The sequence below is a fragment of the Anopheles nili genome, chromosome 2, assembly GCF_943737925.1.
Source record: "Anopheles nili chromosome 2, idAnoNiliSN_F5_01, whole genome shotgun sequence".
Taxonomy (NCBI): Eukaryota; Metazoa; Arthropoda; class Insecta; order Diptera; family Culicidae; genus Anopheles; species Anopheles nili.
This window is the reverse complement of record NC_071291.1, coordinates 26,018,848-26,042,750: the sequence shown is the minus strand read 5'-3', so window position 1 is coordinate 26,042,750 and position 23,903 is coordinate 26,018,848. Positions and strand designations below refer to the sequence as shown.

The window sequence follows — 23,903 nt, the reverse complement described above, 5'->3', positions numbered from 1 at the left end:
GTATCACAATATTTCAACGTTCACACACACAGCTGACGGGGGCGAGATTTTCATCCTTCGCGATTCTCCACCACACAGGTTTTCATCTTCTTCAACTTGCTCCGGTTGCTAATGGAGGTGTGATTTCTGCGAAAAGTGTGATTTCTGCACGAGCAAAACGAATACGCGCGAGCGTTTAACGCGAACTGCTTCACGTTCGCAGTATTGTTGCCGACTGTCGCGGCCCGTATTGGGTTGCCAATGGGTGGCTTGCTCTGACCGAGAAACATACTTCCGGTGCACACAAACACACATACACACATAGCGTTGCGCAAGTGTAGTGGTACCGATGGCTTTCCCGGGTTCCGTATCATGTGATATGGCAGCATAAAATGTAGCATAAAAGCAGCGCCTGCTAGCACCGAGACACGGTGAACGTGGAAGCGAAAGCAGGCAAGCACAACCATGCGTCTCCATCGTCCGGCTACCTAGCAACGGCGATTTTCGCCATTCACGCGTGAACTCATGCACTCAGTTCACGCGCGTGAGCATTCATGCGGTGAGTGACTACGTGCGGCGCTAGGGCAGTATATCGGCGCTACGGAGTGTGCTTAAATTACCTGTTAATTTGTAAGCAAAACGGGTGATATTTTATCGTTAAACTAATATTAAAATAAAGATTTCTTTCGTCGACAATATACGCCAATAACAAGAAGGTAACTTTTTTTGTAATGTTGTTTCATTTATTTTCTCTCAAACACTACTAGCACAAATTTGGAAAAATGTTGCCTGTAAACATGTAGCACACAAGCCTTCACAAAGGACTTCCGCACAGGCAGTATTCTTCATTAAAGTCCATCGTTTTCGCACGATTCGCCGCTTTCGATAGTGGCACAGCGACGCGTCAAACATCGCATGGAAATAACGAAAGTTCCTATCTAAGCTGCTACTACTAACGTAATCAACCCATAAATAACGAATAAAAAGAAGAAAAAAACAACCCTTCGTTGTGGTACAACAAATTCATAACAAGTAAATCTACGCTATACCGACGCAAATTGGAACCGAGCTAACTATATCGCTTCGTAGGCTGCTGCATAATATCTATCGATTTCGTTTCAGCTTACACGCTAAGCACATTTGCATTGGAATATTTCACGATTGAGCTTGCTAATTTTCGTTTCCTCACTTTGGCAGGACATCCCCGGTCCGGTCGAATGTTAATATACCTAAAATGACTTCATAAGTACCGAACCAGGCAAGTGCAGCCTGTTCCTGAGTTCGGGTCCAGCCGGACGCATACGTTTAAGGACTCACACGTGCAGAGGCTGAGCGAGATTTCTCAGCGCACGTGTGTGTCTGTCTTTTATAAGGGAATTTCTACGAAACCCTTCCGGCGAGCCGCAGTCTATTGCACCGAATCATCGCCTCTGCGAGTGTACCAGCATCATGAAGGACGTGGCCAGGAACAAACCGGCCGGTATAGAGGCCAGCAAACTGTAGCGTTCGTCTGCAAAGAGTGAAAATAGAAAGCGATTAAATTCACACGATTACACATGTAACGCTCGTCCACGCATCGTACCCGTCATGGCTTCGCTCTTCTTCGAGACGGCCCACCCTAAGCTACGCTGAACCGCCATTTTCCACTTGGTGTACCGAGCGTTCCGTTCCTCCTCGGTCGTCGTAGGAAGGAATGTTTCATGGTGGACTCCCGAGTAGCCGCTGGAAATGGCGGAAGAAGAACAACATTAACACAAAACAAAAACCAGACACAATCGAATTGTTATCAAACCGGACGCTTGTTATGGGCCCATCTTTATTGGGGAAAATTCGCCCCACACTACGCGTCGGTGCGTGTTATCTGTGTGGGGGCCGGGCCAGACCAGTTATTATCGCGCCAACGGGTAAACACACGCACTCACTTACCGGGTTTCCGCTTCCAGCTTGTACAGATCCACCCCCTGTGCCTGAGCCGCGGCCATCGCCGTCCCGAGAGCGGCCGGTTCGTGTACCTCCGTTTTCACTGGCGGATAAAGACAAAGTGACAGCACGAGATTAAACTAAACCTCCGCTCAAGCACGCCGTCCGCGAGGCTAATACGTAACGGACGGGTACACTTACACACAGGAATGCCGCTCAGATCCGCCTGCAGCTGCATTAGCAATCCGTTACTCGACATAATGCCATCGGCGTGCAGTTTGTTAAGGTTGATACTGAAAATAAGCACGAAAATGGTTAGCGGGGTTCGCGAAGTAAGCGAGCATAAACCGGCTTTCCCTTTTTTCTCCCCATCACTTACCCGCAGTCTTTTTTCATCGCCTCGATGATGTCCCGGGTTTGGAAGCATACCGCCTCCAAGGCAGCTCGCACGATGTGATGCTTGGTGGTGAAACTGGTCAAACCACAAATAATGCTGTGAGCGCAACACGAGCACGATCGTCGCGAGTAAATGCCGAGGGAGAGAGAGAAGGTCAGTGAGCGAAAAATAACATCTCATGCACTCTAAAGCTATCATTAAATTACAAGGAAAAAAATCACCCCACACAACGACCAAGGGCACGTAATCACGAGAAAATCCACCACCCACAGGGGGCGGGAAGCACAGATGATCGATCGCCGCTAGATCTCGTGCTGCGGCTTAAGGAGGAGTGTTGAAGGGCACGATGATCGCGAGGCCACGCGGCAAACCTTTACCAGTTGTCACTCGCGACGACGACGACGACGCGCGCGTTTTTCCCCGTAAGCGCAGGAATAAAAATAGTCAATCACGATCACGTCCAAACATCACGCAACCAGCGAACGGTCATCTGATGTCGTCAAACCGGCGCAAACGTGAGCTTTCGATCGGACCGTATCTCAAGCCCGGACGGCTAACGACGTACGAGCCACATTGCGATTCTCGCGTATCTTAATAGGGGTGTTGTGTCGCGTTTATGACCCCCCGGTGGGGAAGAGGGTAGCCGAGTGTGGAGGGTAACCGGCAATATTGATGGCTGCCTCGATTGGCACACTTGAGGGTGGGAATTGCACCACATACATCGCGTTCCGCGCCATCGTTTACAATCTAACGGACCTAAGCGCGCGATGATAACCGCGCGGGATTTATGGGCGCGGGAGAGCAACAAAAAAAAACGCACACACAACACAGGCGAAACAACATAAAAAAAACAGCAACGACACTTACCCTCGCGCATCCTTTCGCCAGTAGGGCGCGTAAAGGCCCGTGAATGCAGGTACGAAGTACACGTCTCCCGTCGACGAAACGTTGCCGGCGATCTGCAATGCGAAAGGAGCATTCGTTGGTAAATAATTCTGCCTTGCAAGCACAACACGTTTGGAATTTAAATAAACAGTCACCCCCAGACTCAGTCGCTAATCGTGTCCACGTTTGACCACGTTTCGGTGGAATACCTCGAACGAGAACTGATTAGAGCCGGGAGTGAAGGTAAATGGAACCGAGATGATTTTATAACCATTGCCGCTCTTTGATGTCTGCAAATGACACTGTCTATGGCGAGAAAAAGAACCACCGCCAGAGCAAATAGATCTCCTTTGATTAGAGGCGTTGTAAAATCATCTCTCCGAAAGGGGTACGACTCTGCGACGACTCACCTGCTCCGAATCAACCGGAATGTCTTTGATCAGGCCAAGATTATCACGCAACCAGTTCATGGCCACTCCAGCAACGGCCACTGAGCCTTCGAGCGCGTACACCGGTGGCGCAGAACGTCCCATTTGGTAGGCCACTGTCGTCACCAGACCGTGGGTCGATTGAACGCACTGGAAAACCCCGCCGCAAGAAAATGATGAAAATCTCCATGATGCATTCTGCCAGGCAGCAGCTTACTCACCCTGGTCCCGGTGTTGTACAACAGAAAGCATCCCTTACGGTAGGTGTTCTTCGCCTGACCCTCTTTCAGACACCGTTGACCGACCAAACTCGCCTGCTGGTTCCCAAGTATGGCACTAATCGGTATTCCATCCAGCACACTGTTGTCTCGCACTTTGCCATAGATCTCGGACGAACTGCGGATCTCCGGCAGCATGTCCGGATGCACAGAGAACGTCTTCGTCAGCAGCGGATCCCAGTGTAACGTCTCGATGTTCATCAGCAGCGTGCGGGAGGCATTCGTCACATCCGTAACGAAGGCTCCACCCTGAGGACCTCCGGTAAGGTTCCACACCAACCACGAATCGATCGTACCGGCGTAACATCGCTTCTCCCGGCAAGCCTTCCGGACAGCCACCACGTTTTCCTTCAGCCAGTTAAGCTTTAACGCCGAAAAGTAGGGCGATATCGGAAGGCCCGAAAGCGCCCGGAAGTGATTGTGATTCTGTTCCGGCAACCGTGCCAACACCCGGTCCACCGTCTTATCCGTCCGGATGTCATTCCACACTGAAAGTGATCGAAAGTGTTGGTTAATTTGGTTTGCCTATCACGAGAGATTATTCGCGGCCTCTTACCAATCGCATTGTACAACGGTTCGCCCGTGTTCTTATCCCACACCACGGTCGTTTCCCGCTGATTCGTGATACCGATGGCCGCAATGTCCTTCACGAGATAACCGAGCTTTTCCACCTGGTGGCAGGCCTCCACCGCACACAATCGCACCGCTTCCAACACCTCGATCGGGTTCTGCTCCGTCCAGCCATCGCGTGGTACAATCTGCGTTATTCGCACCTGATGTGACGCGATCTCTTCGAACTCCGGCAGCTTAAAGATCTGCAAGTGAAAAGCGCACTTCAGGCTGACTGCTGCAGTGGAAATTTCCCACAACTCATGCTTACCACAAACCGCGCACTGTTCGTGCCTTCGTCGATCACACCGATCAGCTTGCTACGCTCCAAGGAGGCCATGCCGCCGTGAAAGCAAGAAATGGGCCGCTTTGATGTGTGTGGCCGGCGTGGCGTTGTTTGTACGTGTGGTTGCAAGAGGACGACAACAAACTACCACCCAACAAGGGGGAGGGCTTTGTCGCACACGATCACGATCAACGAATTACGTTTCTTACTTTGCTTCTCTCGACCACCTTACACGAGCACCTACTCTCGTGTTCGCGCGCGTTGCATAATGTCACACTTCTCGCCGATTTATTCCCGCGCCCGGTGCACGTGTCTAGCCTCACGAACTCTTTGCAACCCTGTCGAGAAGGTGGTGTACCGTAAAACTTATCACATTTAGTCAAACGTTTCACGAGTGTTTCAATCGCGACGCTGAAACCGGAGCTGCTGACTCAGTAACCTGTCCGCGAAAACGACATTCCCGCGCCAGATCGAGAGACAGACAGAGCGAGTGAGCGAGTGAATGGGAGAGAGAGAGAGAGAAAGAGAGAAAACCTCCCGGCTCGATCGCAAGGGAAACAAACTGCCGTCGTCGTGGCAGACGGCCGCACTTACTGACAAACCGCAGTTCACAGCAACAAACCGGTAATGAAAGCGCCCGCGTGTTGCAGTATCGAACCGTACCGGAACTGCATCAAACTCGCGTGTTTGTGCCACGGAACTGGGTTAAAACGAACACTCCGGCACTGGGGCCGGATTTGAGAACCAGCACGCATGCCGGTGGCCAGGTGTTTTGGGAATGCTCAACCCGAGGGCACAACAATCTGGCCTCTGGTTTCACTCGAAACGGTCTCGGGCGTACCGGGACTAACCCGGACTGCCTGCGTGCACCCGTGTGGCCTGTTGGTTTTCCACTTCCCAGCACGTACACATACACACACACACACCGCGCTTGACAGCTTCGAGTGATGCAAGAGAAAAATGCCGAACGCTGACGTACGCACGTCAATGCGACGAAGCGCTGGCCGTCGCTCGAATGGTGCCGAAAATCCGCGTGCACGCACTAACGTACGCGCCAGCGTGTGTGTGTGTGTGTGTGAAAGAGAAGGCACGCGAAAAAAAATCTCTGCCGCTTGAATTTACGCGAATTTTATTTGGTGAAAAATTAAAAATATAGAACATAATTTAAGCAACATTCCGACGGGTCGTATCTCCCCGAAACAGCAACCTTGAGTTTGCTTTAGCAAAAACCCGTGGCACTGACGTCATTTCGCAGGCAGTACGCATGTGCGTCGGGGAAACGTCATACGTCATACACCGCGGCAACGGCGGCTGCAAAACGTCACTGGAAGGACACACACATTTTCTGTGTGCTCACACAGGCGCACGGAGCGAGGACGAGCCTCCAAAAAATCGCCAACCAATGGGAACCGTTGGTGGGGGAAGCAAAATGATGAAAGAAAAAAGCTCTGCTCCACGCGGCCTACTACGCGAACGGCGTGCCACGTTGTTGAAGGCCGTTAAGATTTTAATCAATTAAAATTTAAACCTTGAAAAGGGTGGTGAATAAGCAAATTCCAGCAAGGGAGCTGCCCTTCGAAGGGCACACAGCTCGCACACGCGACACACAGCTCATTTGTAGCTCAGTGTAAGCTCCCGCGTTTGAGGACAAAACTTTAAAATTACCGATAAGATAATGAACGAACGGTCGGCCCTCCTATCGGCGGTTCGACATGGGACAAAGTACGCGTTTAGCAACACACCCCTATGTATGAGGATCCACACACTTGCACACAGTACGAATGGCGGCACTTTTGGACGATTCAAATATTTACATACGGGCTTTCCGGTAATTAAATTACTGCCAACACTCCGGTGTTATCGCACCGATGGCCGTTAGCAGCCGATGGCCGTACCGAAAAGCAAGAACCTCACAACTTGACCTCACGCCCGACACCCAACCCTTACCGTTCCGGATGGAAGACACAGCTCAACTGAGGGTGGTGGCTCGCGGTTGATGCAATCGGCCACTTCAGTGAGAGGGCACTAATCGAAGATTGAACACCGTAAGCCATCCTAATCCCTCCCAGTCGTCGCATTCCTGTAGGCGCCCTCGAGGACGCGATAAAAATCGGTTAAAATCGGTACCAATCAGTCAAGACACATGAAAGCCCCGGACAGAAGCTCGATCGTAATGTCGTGACGTCGCTAGGACGATCAAAGTTCACCGCAGTTACGGTTAGCTACGGGTGATTATCTCGAGCGTGCGTGGAGAAGGCAAATCGCCAAAACCCCGGGAATCGTCGTCTTTCCGTGACCGCCGTGAAATAATACAAACACACTCGATTTTTTCCTTTCCATTTGGCATTTAACGCCATAACGGTTATCATCGTTGGTTTTTTTTTATTTATTTTTGTCACTTTCTGTTCGATTTTTATGTACAGCTTATGAGTTAAATATTACTTTACATATAAATTATACAGGTGCTTCTTTGTACTCAAAATGACTGGTTTCTGTTGTTTGTTTGCCCCCCATATTTTCCATCAGTTGAGCTGCTGCTGATTAGCTCTGTGTCCTAAGTCCTGTCTGTTTTGCTGTTTGCTGGCTGTGTAAAACCGGGGTTTAGCTAGCCTGTGTTTCGTTTTGCTTCCGCTGCTTTTGATTATCCTTTGGCTGAGAGTCTTGGGTTTGATGATGAAATATAAGTTAATCGCATCGGGGAGGCCACAAGCCGGGTTAGCGGTTTACCTTGACCTTGTAACAACAAAACGGAATCATTTTGATTTTGGCAACATAAGGGAACTTAGCATAGCACACACTACGGAACGAAACACGCGTGGTTAGTGGAAAATAGAAAATTCGCTTTAACGCTTAAACACTACACATTCTGGCTGGGGCAAGACGCCAATAGATAATATACTGCGAGTCCGTATACATACTTAAACAAACTTTATGCCAATCGAATACATATTGCTACACACGCTACGCATTGGAAATAATCCCCGAATAATCCACGAACTTCGCATAAAATATGTGAGACAATGACAGGCGCGCACAGGTCTCCGTTGCGTTAAGGGTCTCCTCCAGCAGTTTTGATTTACTATTTTTTTTTCGTATTTTTGTTTTGTTTCCCTATCCCACACTCCATGATAAGTTTCCATCGGTGATTTCCGTAAGTATCATATAAATGCATCACCGAGATACACGCATAAAAACCTCGATAAAATACACCGGCCATGGCAGTTGATCGTGCGTACGATCGTCTTTTGTCCTCATCGCGTGATGAACAGTAGTTTTTACGTATCAATTTTTGGGTTGGTGTTGGAACGTGAACTTCGCGTGTATGGTATTTTTTTTTCGTTTTAATTTTCGTCCTTTTTTCATCATCAACCCCTAAGACTATGCGCTACGCTTAGAAAGATGGAGTGCTTTTGTCGTTACTATTGCTTGGCTTGTTGTGTATGATCTTCTAGGAGTTTGATTGAATGTAGTATAACAGTTTCACCTAATTTTACTCTTCTATTCTCTCGGTATTTTTTGCTTTATTATCTACATTACATAACACACACATACACACAACGCACCTTTGAGAAGCGCAAAAGGTAATGGCGGGTAATGGGAACGAAACAAAACATGAACGAAATCGTTGCCTGATCACTTGTACCGCGTGCAGCTTCGAAAGAGAAGACAGTGGGGGAGTAACTGGGTGAGAAAAGGGAAAATTAATATACATTCTTTGCAGCGTGGGAACACATCCGCACACCGGAACGATAAGTCAAAAGCCCCTAGGATGGAGTATCGGTAGGTTTATTATTAGCAGTAGTGTTCTCCTATAGTGGTTTTGTCCTAGCGGTAGTTCGTGATAGAAGCAATAGTAATCGAAGTACTAGTAGTAATAGCTGTAGTGTTATTGTAGCAGGTTGCGAGAGTATAATCATTACACCTTAATAGATCGAGCCTACAGGAAAACTGCCGTGGAATACATCATATTTACATACAAACATTCACATTACAGAAAACTTTTACATACCGATATCGCATACCACAACTCGGGACATGAGTGCAAAGAATCTACCGTCTTACCGCCTACGCGTGTCGTTACACCATTTTTGGTGGCCGCATTGCATTATGTTCGTTTCAGTGCCTTCTGCTTCTTCTTCTGCTCCTTCTTCGACTTTAAATAACTGCTTTTCCGCATAGCACAACAATCGTTAACAGAGTCAGAGAATGGTGGAAAACGTAGCTCTCATACACACAGTCACACACAAAAAGGAAACTGAGGGCATTTGCAACATCACAACATTTCGCAAACGGCTGCTAGTGTTTCGTCTGAATCCGGACTTTTACTTGCGCCGTGATTTGCCGGCTTCTCCCAACAACAACTTCAATATTTCGTATTTCGTGTTCTAGAACTCTAGCCCCCTTACTTCTTATAAATAAACATGCTTCAGCTCGATCTTAGCCTAACTGCCGGTTGCTGCTTACTACTATTTAGTGTAATGGTGTAACGTATATCCGTCGAAATACAACACGACGATTGATGTTTTCTTCCCTCTTGCTTTTTCTCCGCTAATACAACCCCACCGCGGTAGCTTTTGTCTTCTTCCGAACCAAGGAATTTGTCTCACGTTTCGTTTCGCACTGGTTACGTATCAAATCCTTGGCCACTTTCTCCTAGCTCGGGAGCGAACGAACTTTTCCATTGTAATCGCACGTGATTGCATTGCTTTGATATATGTTTACCACCGGACGCTGCCGTTTTTTCCCCTACTGGCAAAACACAACAGACGGTTTTCCTTCCATAGTCAAACCGCGCTCAGTAGGACTTAGGCAGTAGGATAAAGTTGAAAGCAAAACAGAAAACAACACCGCTGAAAAAAAATACGCAAACGCATCCAGATTGCACACATACTAAAAATGACACACACACACGCGCGCGATGCAATTAAGGATGCTAACATTTTGAAACGATACAATCAATGGAAAGGTACGGTGCCGTTTCGTCCCCGTTGAATGGAAGCACTCTCCTTCTTTTAGCATAGATACACGATTGTGTTGTTGTTGCTCCGAATGCAGAGCAGTTCGAGCTGGTTGCCCGATTACAGTTCTGTAGGGTGGCGATGATAAAGGGTCCGCCTGAGCCCCTTAACAGCGGTCAAGGCTCTTACAAACCACGAAAGCAAGAGCGACACTCTGCTGACCCTGCTAGTAAACATTGCGGTTGTAATGGCAGCAATAGTAGTAAGGATAATAACATTAATAAAAATAGATTATGTAGCTTGGCTATTGAGCGAATGCTAGGAATTGCGTTTCTAATCTCTCGCCTAAGAATCACTCACGCACCCACGTCCCGGAGGTTTCGCGCGTTGCTCCTTCGCACATTCCCTAGTTTTAAGGTTCTAAGGTTCCCCATCTAATCCCACGCATCACAATCAGTATCGTCACATTGCCGTGCCTAGCGCGACAGCATGCGGCGCCCACCTTGTGGAGCCGACGGCTTCGTCCAATCACTCCGGCCTCACCGGTTATTTGAAATGGAAGGGTGTGCGCCGGTGGCCCGTCGGAGCCCTGTCGTCTTTCCTCGTAGCCCCGCACAGGACGTATCGGGGGAAAGGGTTCTCGCATCTATATATATGTGTGTGTGTGTTTTTTTTTCTTTTTGGTTAATTTCTAACAGTGATAGAACCGTATCCTCTCCAACAACTCGCCCCTCCAGACTGGCTATCATCGGCTGTCCAAGCCTGCCGTCGCGTTACCACCACCGGTCACGCTACCCCCAGGCCCGGCCAATGCCAACCCGAAGCTTATTGACGTTGGTCCCGCCGCCGTTACCGCCATTGGGCCACTTTTTTTCTCCCCCGGCGAAACGGTCTTTTTGCGCTTGGAAGCGTTGGTGCCGCTTTGGGAGGACTTTTTGCCAGCGCCACCACCGCCGCTACTACTACTACTGGAGTTGGTGTTGGTGATGTTGAGGCCGCCGCCGCCAACGCCGACCACATTGCTACTGTTGCTGGTGAAAAACTTTGCCGGATTGGACAGCACCGAGCCACCACCAGCGGACACTATGACCACGTTTGTGCCCGCTATCGCATTCGAAGGCAGCAAGGGCACCGCACCGACGATCGAAGGCATCTTCGGGCTCGCCGGCCGGTAGTGCAGGTTGTTTTCGTCGTTTATGAGCATGCCAGCGGTGGCATTATTGTTACTATTACTGTTGCTATTGGCACCACCACTCGCATGGACGCTGTTGTTGGCACCGGCAAGCCCGGTAATGTCGCACGAACCATACGCAGTGGTGGGAGAGGTGGGCGTGGTGGAGATTTTCAGCATTCCCGTAATGGAACGCCGGTTTTTGCTATTGTGGCGCACAAGCCCATTGACGCTGGCCGTGCCCATCGGTTGGTGATGCTGGGCGACAAACCCAGCACCGTGCGTGACACCACTATTGCTATTGCCACCGTGACTAGCGTTGCCTCCGCCGTTCACCAGGCTGTTCACGCCGGTCGCGCCACCACTGCTCGGCAGGATACGCTCCGAGCTGTTGCGGTTGTACAGGTTCTTGCCGCTAACAAGGTGCTGTTGGTGGTGGTGATGGTTGTGATGGTGGTGTTGCGACTGCTGGTGCTGGCTAGGCGACGGTACAATGCGACGATTGTTCATCTACCGAGAGGTAAACACAATGGGTGCATCTTCTGCAAATGCTTTATCATCGTATTACGTGGTGCCGCCCGCTTGTTACTTACGTTGTTGTAGCTGATCACCTGACTGTCGACGATACCGTTCGGGTCCGCAGTCAGCTGCTGCTGGTGCTGGTGGTGCGTCATGTTTAGCAAATTGTTCTCCTCTATGAGCATATCGTGCGGGTGGGACGCGGCGGCCATGAGTGGGCCCGATGCCGGCAGCATCATGATCGTGGCTTGGCCACCATTTTGCTGCAGATCGTGCAGCTCGATCGGTGGCGAGCGGGTCGTCAGTCCAGCGGCGGACGAGGTCGGCGAAATGTCACGGGCTGTCGTTGACGGGATGCAGCTGAAATCTCCACTTGCGCCCCCACCATCACTGTCCATGCTTTCCTCGGACAGTTCCACACTCGACGTGCTGGGCCGTCTTCGGAAAACTACCCGCGGGTACACCTGATGGTGATGGTGGATGTTCTGCGGCTGAGATAGGTGCCGTGCTTGCTGCTGCTGCGCTTGGGGTGGAAGGCAATAGTCGCTCAGTAGAACCGTCGTTGTCGTTTGCGGTTGTAAGCTGTGTTGCCGGGTCAGTCTTTCTTCGAATGTTTCCTTTATCCATTTGCGGTACTCTATCACCTCGTCCGTCACACGTATTATCCGGCCCAGTATGCTCTGCCGGTTGCAGTCGTTCAGATTCTTGTCCAATGGCAGTACAGCCTGCATGAGTACGATGTAGGCGTACTCGAAGGCATGTTTCACGTGTAATGCACCTACGAGGAGACAAACGCGATAGTAATTTGTAAAATGCTTGATACAATAGCTTGCAACAGATTGTCAACATACCATATGACGATCGCCCGATATCATTGCCAGGCGTCAACGGATCCTCTATGCACAGCAAGCTCGGTCGATGGCCATCGATCATTTCGCGCTGCAACTCCTCCTTGGGTATGTACCGGCCTGATTTTACGCTAATACCTGCAGTTGAACAAAATAGAACCGAGCGATTAGGATCGTCGGCTAAACCAACCCGTCTCTCCCAGCGGCGCACTAACCTATCTTCATATAATTAAACTTGCGACCATAAAGCTCGAAGAACTCGATCAACAGCACGCCTAGGTTAGAGGACGCATTCGGCTTTCGATGGTGCTGCTGCAGGAAGCTGATGCACATCAAGATAAGCGAGTACGACGATATGCCACCAGTAAACACCTCATTAAGATCGCGCTGCAGTAGGAACTGCTTCAGAACCAGCACCAGCTTCTCCAGCACCGGATAGTTGCTCTTGAAGCCCTTGATAAGCTTCGCCGACTGTACGCCGGACTCCATGTTGAACGAAATGTCCACCTTAACCTGCGTCTGCCGGTCCGTTAGCTTCACGATCGGCACGGACGCTTTATCGAGCACCCGGACGGAGTTTGGTTCGGCGATGCCCTGGTTGATCAGTTCCATCTCTAGTGTCCGGAGTGGCAGCTTCTCCCACTGTCCGATCACAACCAAATCTGCCCCGCAAGGAGAAGAGACAAGAAAGTAGGGTTAGATGAGAAAACATCCACAGAACCTGCTGTTGTGGGTTACAACACACCGATATCGCTGGTTGGAAGGTAGAGCCCGGTTCGGAACGAACCAAACATTTCCACACGAGCCGAGGGCCAGAGATTCAACACAATCCGTTCTATCCTGCTTACAACTTTCACCCGCAGCGCGTGCTCGGTTGGGGTTGCGATCATGTGCGCATAGAACTGCTCTATTTCTTGGTGCAATCTGAAACGAGGCGAAATGAATTCACAGACCATTAATATCGCGTCATAACGTAGGCTAATGTTCCGCTACAAAGGATCTTGCATAACGTACGCCCCTTTTTAAACATGAAAAATCATTTCCTTAATTTTGTCTGTCACGTAACAACACACTAGAACCCGGGGGTGTTCTGTAAGCGGCACACATCGTTTACATCTGCACAATCTCACCAGGTGGGGCCTTGAAGCGCAAAATTCCAAACCCTCACCCAGTCTGGTCCGAGACAACACATCCCTCTCCCCACCTTGATAAACGGCCGGATGATGATCACACCAAACACCGAGTAGGATGGTATCGTGAAAGTAACACACTAAAATGCGCCTGCCTACGACGTTCGCGCAAAAGGGGTTCGTCGAGGGCGTCGTGTGCAAAAGAAAAGTATCCGCTTCTAGTCATTGTTTGCGCTCGACAAAAAAAACAATTCACATACGTACGTATGGGTGCCAAATGCTCTGACCTTAGCACGTCTCACGCCGGCTCCATTACGAAACATTCCATCATCTCGTGAGCAAAGCGCGATGTTGAGCGGCTTCAACGGTGGATGAATCATAAACAAACGAAACTGTCTGGCGACGAACGATCCTAGCTTCTTTGGGGAGTCTCTGGTTAGTCCTCGATGAACACAAATCAACGAAATCAACAGCACATTTTGTCTAAAACGACCGAAAAACCACCTGCTTCTTCACTAACTACCCAAGTAGTGACGCAGGGAGATTTATCTTGACGGCAAATTACAATCTACAGCATCTTACGACGTGATGTCATCGTAGCCATCGGTTGGCTTAGTTTCTTCGATCGACCATCTGATTGCCATTTACGGGTATGGTTGTATCGCACCATTAATCAACAAGTGTGACCGCAATTTTCTCACATCTGGCAAGCTCGGCTAAGAAAAACCAGTGCGAAGGTTAAGCTGCGCCTACATGAATAATGGAGAATTAATTGCACCACGAATCTTTTCGCCCATTTTTGTTCGAACGTTTACATTGATTGTCTTTTAAAGCGCCCAATTTACACAAACCCCCCTCGGTGGGAATTGTGGTCTAATTATACATGCGCAACCCCACTCAGCGAAAGATGTACTCTCTCGATGCAGTGAAAATAAAACGCAATTTTGCTTATCAACGACGATTGCTTTAACTCAAACTGCAGTACCAAAAGAAGTACAGGCGAAAAAAAAACATCCCCAATTAATGGAAACGTTCCCAACCCCAAACAAACAAAAAAAAAACAACAGCTAATTGGAAGAGGCGAAAGAAGCCAAAATAACGGACCAATGGGGCTCCTCTTCTCGCTGGCTGATAACAAATCTACGCGTTACAACTCAGTCCTCAAGGGGGGTCCGCCAGTCTTCGCCAAAGGGTTCGAAATTTCCCGAAGAAACTCACCCTAGAAGAGCTTCACGCAACGGCCAACCACCTGTTGGAGTTAATTGTGTGCACAACAAAAAAAGGCTTGCGGCCAAATGATAATCGTAATCTCTCCCAATTCAGGCGAACCGCGCGTGGTGGGAAGGTTTCGATCGCTTCTCGAATTGCGAACAGAGCGATTGGGAATATTCGTGGAAACGTTGCCATATAACTGAAACTTATCACACCGCTTTTCTTTCCCTCAACGCGATGGGAGGTTGGAGGAGATGGAATTTTTTATACACTTATAAACTTAGGCTGCCGTTTTTTTCCCGCCCGTCCGGATGCATATCACTTCCTAACCCTCCTGTGCCGGCTCCTCTACCGTCGCGCATTGAACGCGCTCAATTTTCCAATTTAACTCCATCAATTGATCATCTTTCCTGCCCCATCCCATTCGCGCGCCCTCCTCTTCTGCTGCAATCATCCCAAAGCCACAAACTTTCGGAATGATTCGTGTTAATGAAATGCGGCAGAAACGATGGTTTTAAAACAATTCATTATTTATCACCATCGCCTTAGCTCCCTTACATGAGGGGCAGGGGGGGGGGGGGGATGTGGACAAGAGCCTCACAAAGAAGCAAACGGAAAAAGGAACCATGGCGAAAGCCACACCCCATACCACCAAAAACGGAACCTTCTCCTTTTGGCTGGTTTCTTCTCGGGGTGCCGCCGCTTCTTTGCCGGCTCTCCCCCAGGGAGACCCAAACGTACGTCACGCGAAGAGAGAAAAAGAGAGAGAAATAGAAAGAAAAAAAAGTAATAAGTTAATAAGTCAGTAAGTGAATGGCGGCGGCTTGGAGGGAAACTGGCGCGCGCGCGCGCGCACGTCATAAATAAACCAACAACTCACAAACAGCTCACATCAACGCTCCGCTGATTAGACGCCATTCGGTTGCAACTGCACGAATGCTGCACTTCTCCTCCTCCCACCGTCCCAAAGTTCGTCCCCCAACACCGTAGCACTTCCGGTCGGTCTCGGAGAAGGGGTGGGCACACACACACAAGGAGCAGCACGCCACCATGATGGTGAAGCCAGTAATAGGCGTAGTGGGGTGGATAGTGAAAGGGCGTAGTCTCGAGCGTTGGGTGGTGGCGACCGAAAGGCAACAAGGTCCGGCAGGGGGAGGGGGAGGGGACACCCTCTGCACCAGAGAAGTTCGCCGAATGATATATCGCTCACAATTAGGTGTAAATTTTCACTCTTGCGCGCCGTTTTTCGTAGTCCAATTAACATGCGCGCAATTAGTCGCTGGAAAGGTGCGGCTTTTCTGTATATATGTGTGTGTGTGCTTTATTGGAAGGGCTCCCAATTAAAAGCCACCCAATAAAGCGAGAAGACCTCAGAATGGTGCTGGTGTCGTTTTGCTCTCTCCCGAAAGGCAGCAACAAACGCGATCAAACAAAAACGAACAGATTGTTTTTCAAGATCGATAATTTCGGCAGGCTAAAAGCAAACAAACCATCTCCCCCCGAGGAGGGAGACACCCAATGATCCACTCAACCCCCCCTCATCGAAGGAGCGGGATAAAACTAGAATGTAACCCACCATTACTATGACGGGGAAGTGTGTGCGCGCGAGAAAATTAGCGTCAAACTAGGAAGCGGGCAAGAAAACGCCATAACAAGATCATTTTTGTCGCGTACCATCCAACCGTCGGAATCCAAGGAAACAAACAAACAAAACAACACCAACGATGCAAACAAAGGAAGAAGAACCTTCCTCCCACACCGTGTAGTCTGAATCGACGGCAACTGGACAAACAAAAGCAGCACATATTCGACGTCAACGTACGCAAAAAAAACCCTTTCGTGGTTGTCCCAACCCCCACCACCCCGTCCACCCGCAAGTGCAGTAAAGGTGTTTGGGGGGGGGGGGGGGGGGCTGTGCTTACGTCCATTTTGTCTCCAAACAGCACGACAAGGCTTCCCTTTGACGCACGTTTGTCAGTTGGACTGCGCGTGCTGACCGACCGATCAATGGGGGCGCTTGATTTTTTTTTAAATTACCCAACCAACACACACCACCCACCCACCCTCTTCCCCCATTATCCATCGCACTCTCTCCAGGGCTTAAACCGTTTAAAGTGCATGTTTCTAAATCAAAAATGCTTTCACTAACGCGCACCACACAACCAACCTGTGGTAGAGAGGAGGAAATATGGCCCCAAAAAGTGCATACCTTCGCTCGTCTGTTACATGCACCACCAGCTCAAAGGGGGGGGGGGGGGGAATGGACACACGGAACCAGTAAGGGCTCACGGAAGAAGGTGTAGGTTAAGCATAAATAAGCAGTTACAGATGAATGAGTCGTGCGCCATGTTGAATGCGTTTATTTTTTCAACACCTGCACCACACCTGTGGGAGATGCGATCGCAGGATGACATCCATTATCGGCGGCATCCGTTTGGGGCCCTTTTCCCTAATTGCACATGATGCGGGGGGAGGCTTAACATGACGGACGGTTTTCCTATGAGGCACATACCTCCGTTACTGAGAGTAACACCATCCAATGTCACTTTTAAACGTTCGCCATTTTCCATTTCTCGAAACGAAACCCGCCCTCACCATCGCATCGTCGGGGACAATACCTTTCCGCGTGACGTCACGAAAGAGGGTGGCACCGTGTGACTGACTGACAGTACTTTAAGTCATGTGTCTGTGTGTGTGTGTGTGTGTTTGTTGTGCATCACTTCCGGTTCATTAACATGACAAGGACGGATCGTTGAGCTGAGCTGATCTTTGTCGTTTTGTTTTATTTATTTTTTTTTTCGCTATCTACCCAACCCATACCCTGTTCCCCCCACCTACCCGATGAGTAGTCCCCAGCTGGCTCTTGTGGCCCTCCGACGAGAGCTCATGACAAAACGAAGGCAGCTAAAAAATGCTTCAACGACACACGCAATTGCCCTCGGATTTTCCGACCCCGGCGTATTTATTGTGCACTTAACACACACACACGCGCGTGATCCCTTCGGACGGAGTCAAGGATGCGGCAAAAAAAAATAGGTCAGTCAACATCGATTACGTCCGAGATAATATGCATATGATGTCTGAATTGCTTTCCCAACCAGCCCCCTGCACCGGGAGGACAATGATAAAAATGCGGGTGTTTTTGATTGGAGCTACCACCCACCCTCCTCGGTTACATAACCCCCCGGCGATTACATGTATCCTCTCTCTCTCTTCCACCAAGTTTGGGGGCCCTTTAGCTTGCCACCCATAAAAAGGGGCAGCAGTGGTAATAGTGATTACGCGAAAATTCACGCGAAACGACACGTTAAGCCACGGGCACATGAAAAGGAAGTAAAAGTTTACCAAAGTGACCAACACACGACGCATGTCCTGACGTTGACCAATGTGACGATTCACCTGACGTCTACGACCGCTTTTCTGACGGTTCCGTAACTGGTCCAAAAACAAGGCCACCTCAAACCTTTACGATTTCTTCCGCAGCTTCCTTGGAAGGCCTGTTGCTGCCTTGCAGTTCCTTGAAAACGAAACTGGTTTCGGGAGCCGTGACTGACGTCGCACGGTGTGTTTTGTTGTTCTTATTCCTTTGCAAACACTTTGCTCTTGTGCTTCATATGCATGCATTTCGTGGCACTCGTTGGTGTGACGTGAAATTGGAACATATTTTTCCACCTAACAAAACTCCCTCAACCGTGCATTAGAGTGGGCTCTTGTGTGTCGCGAGAGAGTTACACCGGATTTTTAGCCTTGTGAAATCGAAGGAAGAAAATGTTGCAATTATTTCTCCAAACACGAGAAGACGGGCTTTTTTTTTTGCTGTTGCTTCAATCGACACACATGCTTTTTCTTCGCTTCAACTCTGCTTATCGGCACCACATGCCGGCCTTCTTCTGCCGTATCGCTCACCCTTCTTTCGCGTTGTCAAAATATGGACAACAGTACACACACAAATATATATGCCCACGGTAAGGTCAGCATTAGCTTCCTCATGCTAATGATAAGAGTGAACAGCACATACACACACACCCATCGGAGAGTTTCGCCGACGACAGAGTTTCGAAACACATTTGAAGTGCGTCGCCTTTTATTTTTCTTCGCGCATTTTAGCTCATACTATTTATCTGCTCGCGTAGCTTTTAGATGCGCGCTGCTGACGTTGAAGGTTCCGCTGATTGCTTCTGTCAACTGACCGCGCTCTCTCACGACGAGCAGGAAGTTTTCCTTACTTCATTTTTTCTACTTCTTCTTTGCTACCCTTCGATTTGCAGCATCGATGGATCGATGATTCGCGAGTCCGAAAAGGTGCCACAAGAGATCCGAAAAGGTGCCCGCTCCGTCCGGTGAAGGTTTCGATGGCAAAAATCACTTGCGTGTCGCGAACAAAAGTTTGTAGAACAAAACCAAATGCCGGGGTTTACCGTGGATGGGGGGGGGAGGTGAGGGGTCAGGACCGGCTCGATGGGGCAGAGAGTAATGAAAGCGCGCGCTCTACGCGAACAGGTTGTTAAAGACGAACAAACCGCGTGTGTTCCGGGGCTGATTATAGAATCGCGCTAAATAATCCGCGTGAGCACCCAGGGGGTGGTTTGTGGGGTGGTAAATATTTTCCCCCTTTTTCGTTTCGCTCTGCCTGCCCTCTCTCGCGGTACACGACGGATGACGACGATGGCACGAGACAAGCAGGCGAACGAAAACTGACACCGGCACGAAGAAGATTGGGCTAGCAACAGGAGAATGCAGATAGAGAGACAGAGGAGGAAGCACAAGAGCGGGCGGCAGAGCAAACCAGCAGAAGGAAAAAGAAAATCGCCTTCACACAGAAAGGCCCCGGTTCTAGTCGATTTGGTGTAAATATTGAGGTAGGGAAAAGAAGCTATAGCATGTGCGTGCGTATATGCGCAACTGGATGACATTAAACGCAGGAATGGCATTTGTATCGAGCCTTGGGGAGGTGGCTTTGTGTTGTCGGAGATTGTACATAAGGAAGCCGCGTGGTGTTTTTTTTTAATTTTTAAAATCAATCCCAGGTTCGTTTCATTTCGTGGTTCGTTAAACGGCAAAATGAAGCGAATGGAAACGTGTGCAAGGAACAATAGTATAAGCTGGGCGTAAGCTTAATTACAAAAATGCATATCCCACAAATACATCGTACTCGTTGAGGCAAAAGAAATCACTTTGGTAGCCACATTAGATTAGGAGGTTTAAGACTATGGCTTTTGAAAACTTAATAGCCAATGAAAAAAATGTATAGCATTATAAAAACTAATGAGTCTGTAGCGATATATATTTGGAAATTTGAAACCATCAAGTGCCAATAAAATAAACTAAATTACGTATTCCATATTCGCTTTTTTAGTGACACCATTACCGACCCAACGACGGCCAAAACGCGACGACGTAATACCTTTTAAAGCGTCCTGGACTTTCCTAACCAATAAAATTCGCACACAACCACCGTTCATTCTAGAAGCAGACAAAAACTCTTCCAGAATAAGGCCAATGATAACAATCACAATGTTACGGTCACATGCAGCCACGCAAGAGGTTATCAGTGCGTAATATGAAGATACAATTGGCCACACAGTAAGAGCCGTTTTGTGCGAGCGAGTATTACACCACAACGTGCAATGGCTGTGCTGTATAATAACAATCGGCTTGGTTTTTTATCAGGGATTGGGTTGGAAATTGGCCCGTTGTATGGGGCTTTGAAAAAAAAGAAGCTTCCAGCATTCCACGTTCTCATCGACGTTCACCCCTTATCGAAAACATGCCACCCACTGCTTTCACGGTTTGAGAAATGGTCGGCAAATTTCCTCCAGCTGGCCAAGTGGCCCTAGGGCGCTCTGTTTCGCTTATCCGATAATTAATCGCGACCTTCCTTATCATCAGGCCATTGCCACCCACGGCAAGTAAATTGCGACGAATTCGGTGTAACGCTAGAGACACCAAAACCCTAATAATCGGGACCAAAACAACCAATCTTTTAGCAGCTCGCCCTGCCGTTAGGCTTTTCCGTCAATCATCAGCGCTATCCTTCGCACTATCTCGCTCTGACGAAAGGGCACAGCTGCCAACGAGGGAGTACGAGAAGGAACCAAATCACCGAAATTTTTGTTTCGATTTCTCGTCCCACTGGTTCGCGATACGAATGCATCGAGAAGGTCATTCAAGTTCCTTATGCTTGGGCTCGCTCTGTCCCTCTCTGGTCTTTACGGTTGTTTTCGTGTGCGCTCTCTCGTTTCCTCCCATCCAACAGCTGGTTCTTGCTGGAATATGCGTCTTGGTTTAAGCACAATCGGACTAGTCCAGGGTGGTCGTAGAAAATACTACGTCGTAGCGTATGTTTTCATCTCTGGACGTGCTGCTCGGAAGAACCAGACGATGGCCACGTCTGCAGATGCTCTGTTCGGTCATTCCCGGAACACCATCGCAACAATCCGTCACGATCTCGTGCTTGCGTTCTGCGTTCCGACCATTTGTTATTCAGTAGCACGTGGCGTAGAACAAAAGCGGGGGAAATAAAAAGAACTCACTCCACCACCACGAACCGGATGTTGTGTAATATTAAAAATCGGTGGCCATGTAATATTAAAAATCGGTGGAGCTTTCACGGATATGATCGTCCAGGCGATCTTTGGAAATCTAGAAGAGTTTACGACCGGGAGCAGGGGGCTTCAGAAGAAACGGTTCCGGGGAACAAAAAATGAACACACACAAAACTCCGACCCACCCGATTCGGAGGCTTTAAGGTAAGAAAAACCCCAAACTTGAACGCGGAAAAAACGATCAAGACGCTTAACAAAAGATAAGATAAAAGTAACGTAATATGTTACATGTCGTCCATTCCAAATTTTTCCCCCCATCTTGCTACACGTAAGACCCCTCCCTGCCCTCCTTCGATGGAAATCATTCCACCCCAAGAGGGGCATGTTTTTGGACGTGTAATGGCAACAAATCAAATCATTCCCCAAGGTCGAAAACAAGAAATTAGCAACATCGACCGGATGGGAATTAATCCGGTGTAATTTAACATTTTCATTTGCGCTCTCTCTCTCTCTCTCTCTCTCTTTCTTTTTACTTACCCGATAATGCCACGACCGTACTTAAAGTTCGTTGGGCGCCACGGACATCCACCGTGGACGCCGATCAGTCGCGGGTGCTGCTTGTTCATGTTGAAAGTACTGGCCTTGTTGTCGGTCATCATGCTGCCCAGTTTCTTGCGCACCGGATTGTAGTTCTTCTCGTTACTAAGCAACCCACCGCATCCGCCCTTCACGGGCATGTTGAGCCCACCACCATTCCCACCGCCGTTACCGCTCGTTATCAACTCTCCTCCGCCGTTCGGTGCGCTGTTGCTGACGTTGCTGCCGCTGTTGTTGTTGATGTTGTTGTTGTTGTTATTGTTGCTACTGCTGCTGTTGTTGTTGTTGGTGGTGGTGGTAGTGCTGTTGGGGTTGCCACTGCCGTTATTACCACCCCCCGTGGCCGTATTGTTGTTGCTTCCGTTAAGTATACTAGCGTTTGACAGCGCCGCGTTACCACCGTTACCAGCGTTACTATTGCTCACACTAGACCCGGTGTTTAGCCCATTGTTGTTGTTGTTGATGCTATTCATGCTGTTGTTCTTCCCAACCGCATCGAGCGCGGGGGACAGCTGCTGAAGATTGTTACCACCACACATGGCACCATTGTTCCCGTTGATAAACTGCTGATGCAGCTCATGCTGCTTCTGATCGCCACTACTACCGAGGGCACCACGGATCGGTGGGCCCTTCAGCGAATCATGTCCGTTACCTCCCGGACCGTAGTTGGCGTGCAGCGACCCGTACAGATCAGAGTTGGTTTCCCAGATGCGCATCCAGACCATTTTCGAGGGACCATCCTGTTCCTCCTGATACCACGCCACTGCCGGATCCATCGTGATGTATCGCAAGAGAAAGGGACAAAATACGCCGAATTGGGCTCACTTGACGCTTCCCTAATGTAGTACCGAGGGCCGTACTTATCTCTGCAACGCCGTTCTGTCCGTCTACGTGATACAGTCCGCACAATTTTCACCGACACACAGGGAACGCAACTCTGTAGCGGGTTTCCGTAATGCTAACTTACTACAATGTGCCACCGGTCAAACTTGATCAATAAATCACTTGCGCAAGTTCGTTCGGACGCAGCGACTCATAAGAGCTACTTAAGAGCTAGTAAACCGATCGCCGAAGCACGCGGGCCGGTTTATCGATAAGGGGGTTGTAATGTGTCACTACGCAACCACCGCAGGGTAACACAGTTCTAATCCTAGAAAAAAAACACCGTTCCCTTCCGTTGAGAACACTGCACACCACTGCTCCCCGTTGCGTATTTTGCTATGTGCCTTTTAGCTATCACTTGCGGGCTCTACGAGGAGGCGCAACGCTTTCTTAAAAAAGAGGGAAAACGCATGGAAAACGCACACACGTGTATATCACATAATTTTAAATATTTCACATTCGATTGCTTCGGTATATATATATATATGTATATTTAACTACTAACTGGAATTGGCTTCACGTGTAACAACTGCTTTCCAACTGTCTCACTCGGCTTGGCTATCAGCTGGGATGCTGCCTTTCCCGCAATATTATCGCACTCCGCTGCTACCAGCCCAAGGGTGGTACTACCTTCGTTTTCATAGCCAAATCAGCTACGTTATGACCGTATCTCGTGTCACGTTTTCAATATAGCGCACACTGACCGAAACGGGCAATCATCACTGGGAGAGGGCAGACTACGGAGACGTCGAGATTGCCCTTCTGCTCGTGGAGCTCTGGGAGTGCGCGTGTGTGTGTGGTGGTCGCGTACGTACGTGCGTGCCCACTGACGGAACAACAGACAGCTAAACGATCTCTTGTTTAACCTCTGCACTAAGGGCGCCACCTGCCTCTCGTTCCTCGTTCTTCACACGCGCGGGCGCGTGAATTCTAATTTTCCCTCGTGCGCAACCCGTGACCACGCGTCAAAGGAGAAACCGAACCATCTCCTTCTGGTTGCGACGGCACACTAACGCAGAGGTACCCGATAACGCTTGGTTCCACCGTGTGTACACGCACGTCAGACAACAGGTGCTTTGCTGCGTGTGCCACAACCGGACCGTAACGGTGCGCGTCGTAAATGTGGTGTCCGTTTCTGGACGTTCCGTGGTCACCAACCAGAATGTATCGCGCTGCGTTTTGGGGTCCGACTTTTACTGCTAATTCCGACGACGGTGAGGTTTCGAAGGGGATAAAAGCTGCAACACGTTAGCAGGTTG

General features: G+C 49.3%; 2 protein-coding genes across 2 annotated transcripts; both read right to left on the bottom strand.

Moving 5' to 3' along the window:
• Positions 1–713: 713 nt before the first annotated feature.
• On the bottom strand, positions 714–4,836 carry LOC128722118 (glycerol kinase). The gene is made up of 10 exons (XM_053815952.1): positions 4,768–4,836; positions 4,444–4,702; positions 3,831–4,375; positions 3,592–3,759; positions 3,164–3,255; positions 2,279–2,392; positions 2,101–2,192; positions 1,906–2,002; positions 1,562–1,701; positions 714–1,489 (listed from the first exon to the last, which is right to left on the bottom strand). Exons 1-10 carry the CDS (start codon positions 4,834–4,836, stop codon positions 1,401–1,403), a joined length of 1,665 nt encoding a protein of 554 aa, XP_053671927.1. The 3' UTR covers positions 714–1,400.
• A 5,162-nt stretch (positions 4,837–9,998) lies between these two features.
• LOC128730659 (non-canonical poly(A) RNA polymerase protein Trf4-1-like) lies at positions 9,999–22,538 on the bottom strand. The gene is made up of 6 exons (XM_053823734.1): positions 21,703–22,538; positions 13,024–13,202; positions 12,494–12,940; positions 12,282–12,416; positions 11,505–12,208; positions 9,999–11,421 (listed from the first exon to the last, which is right to left on the bottom strand). Exons 1-6 carry the CDS (start codon positions 22,536–22,538, stop codon positions 10,486–10,488), a joined length of 3,237 nt encoding a protein of 1,078 aa, XP_053679709.1. The 3' UTR covers positions 9,999–10,485.
• Between the last annotated feature and the right edge of the window lie 1,365 nt (positions 22,539–23,903).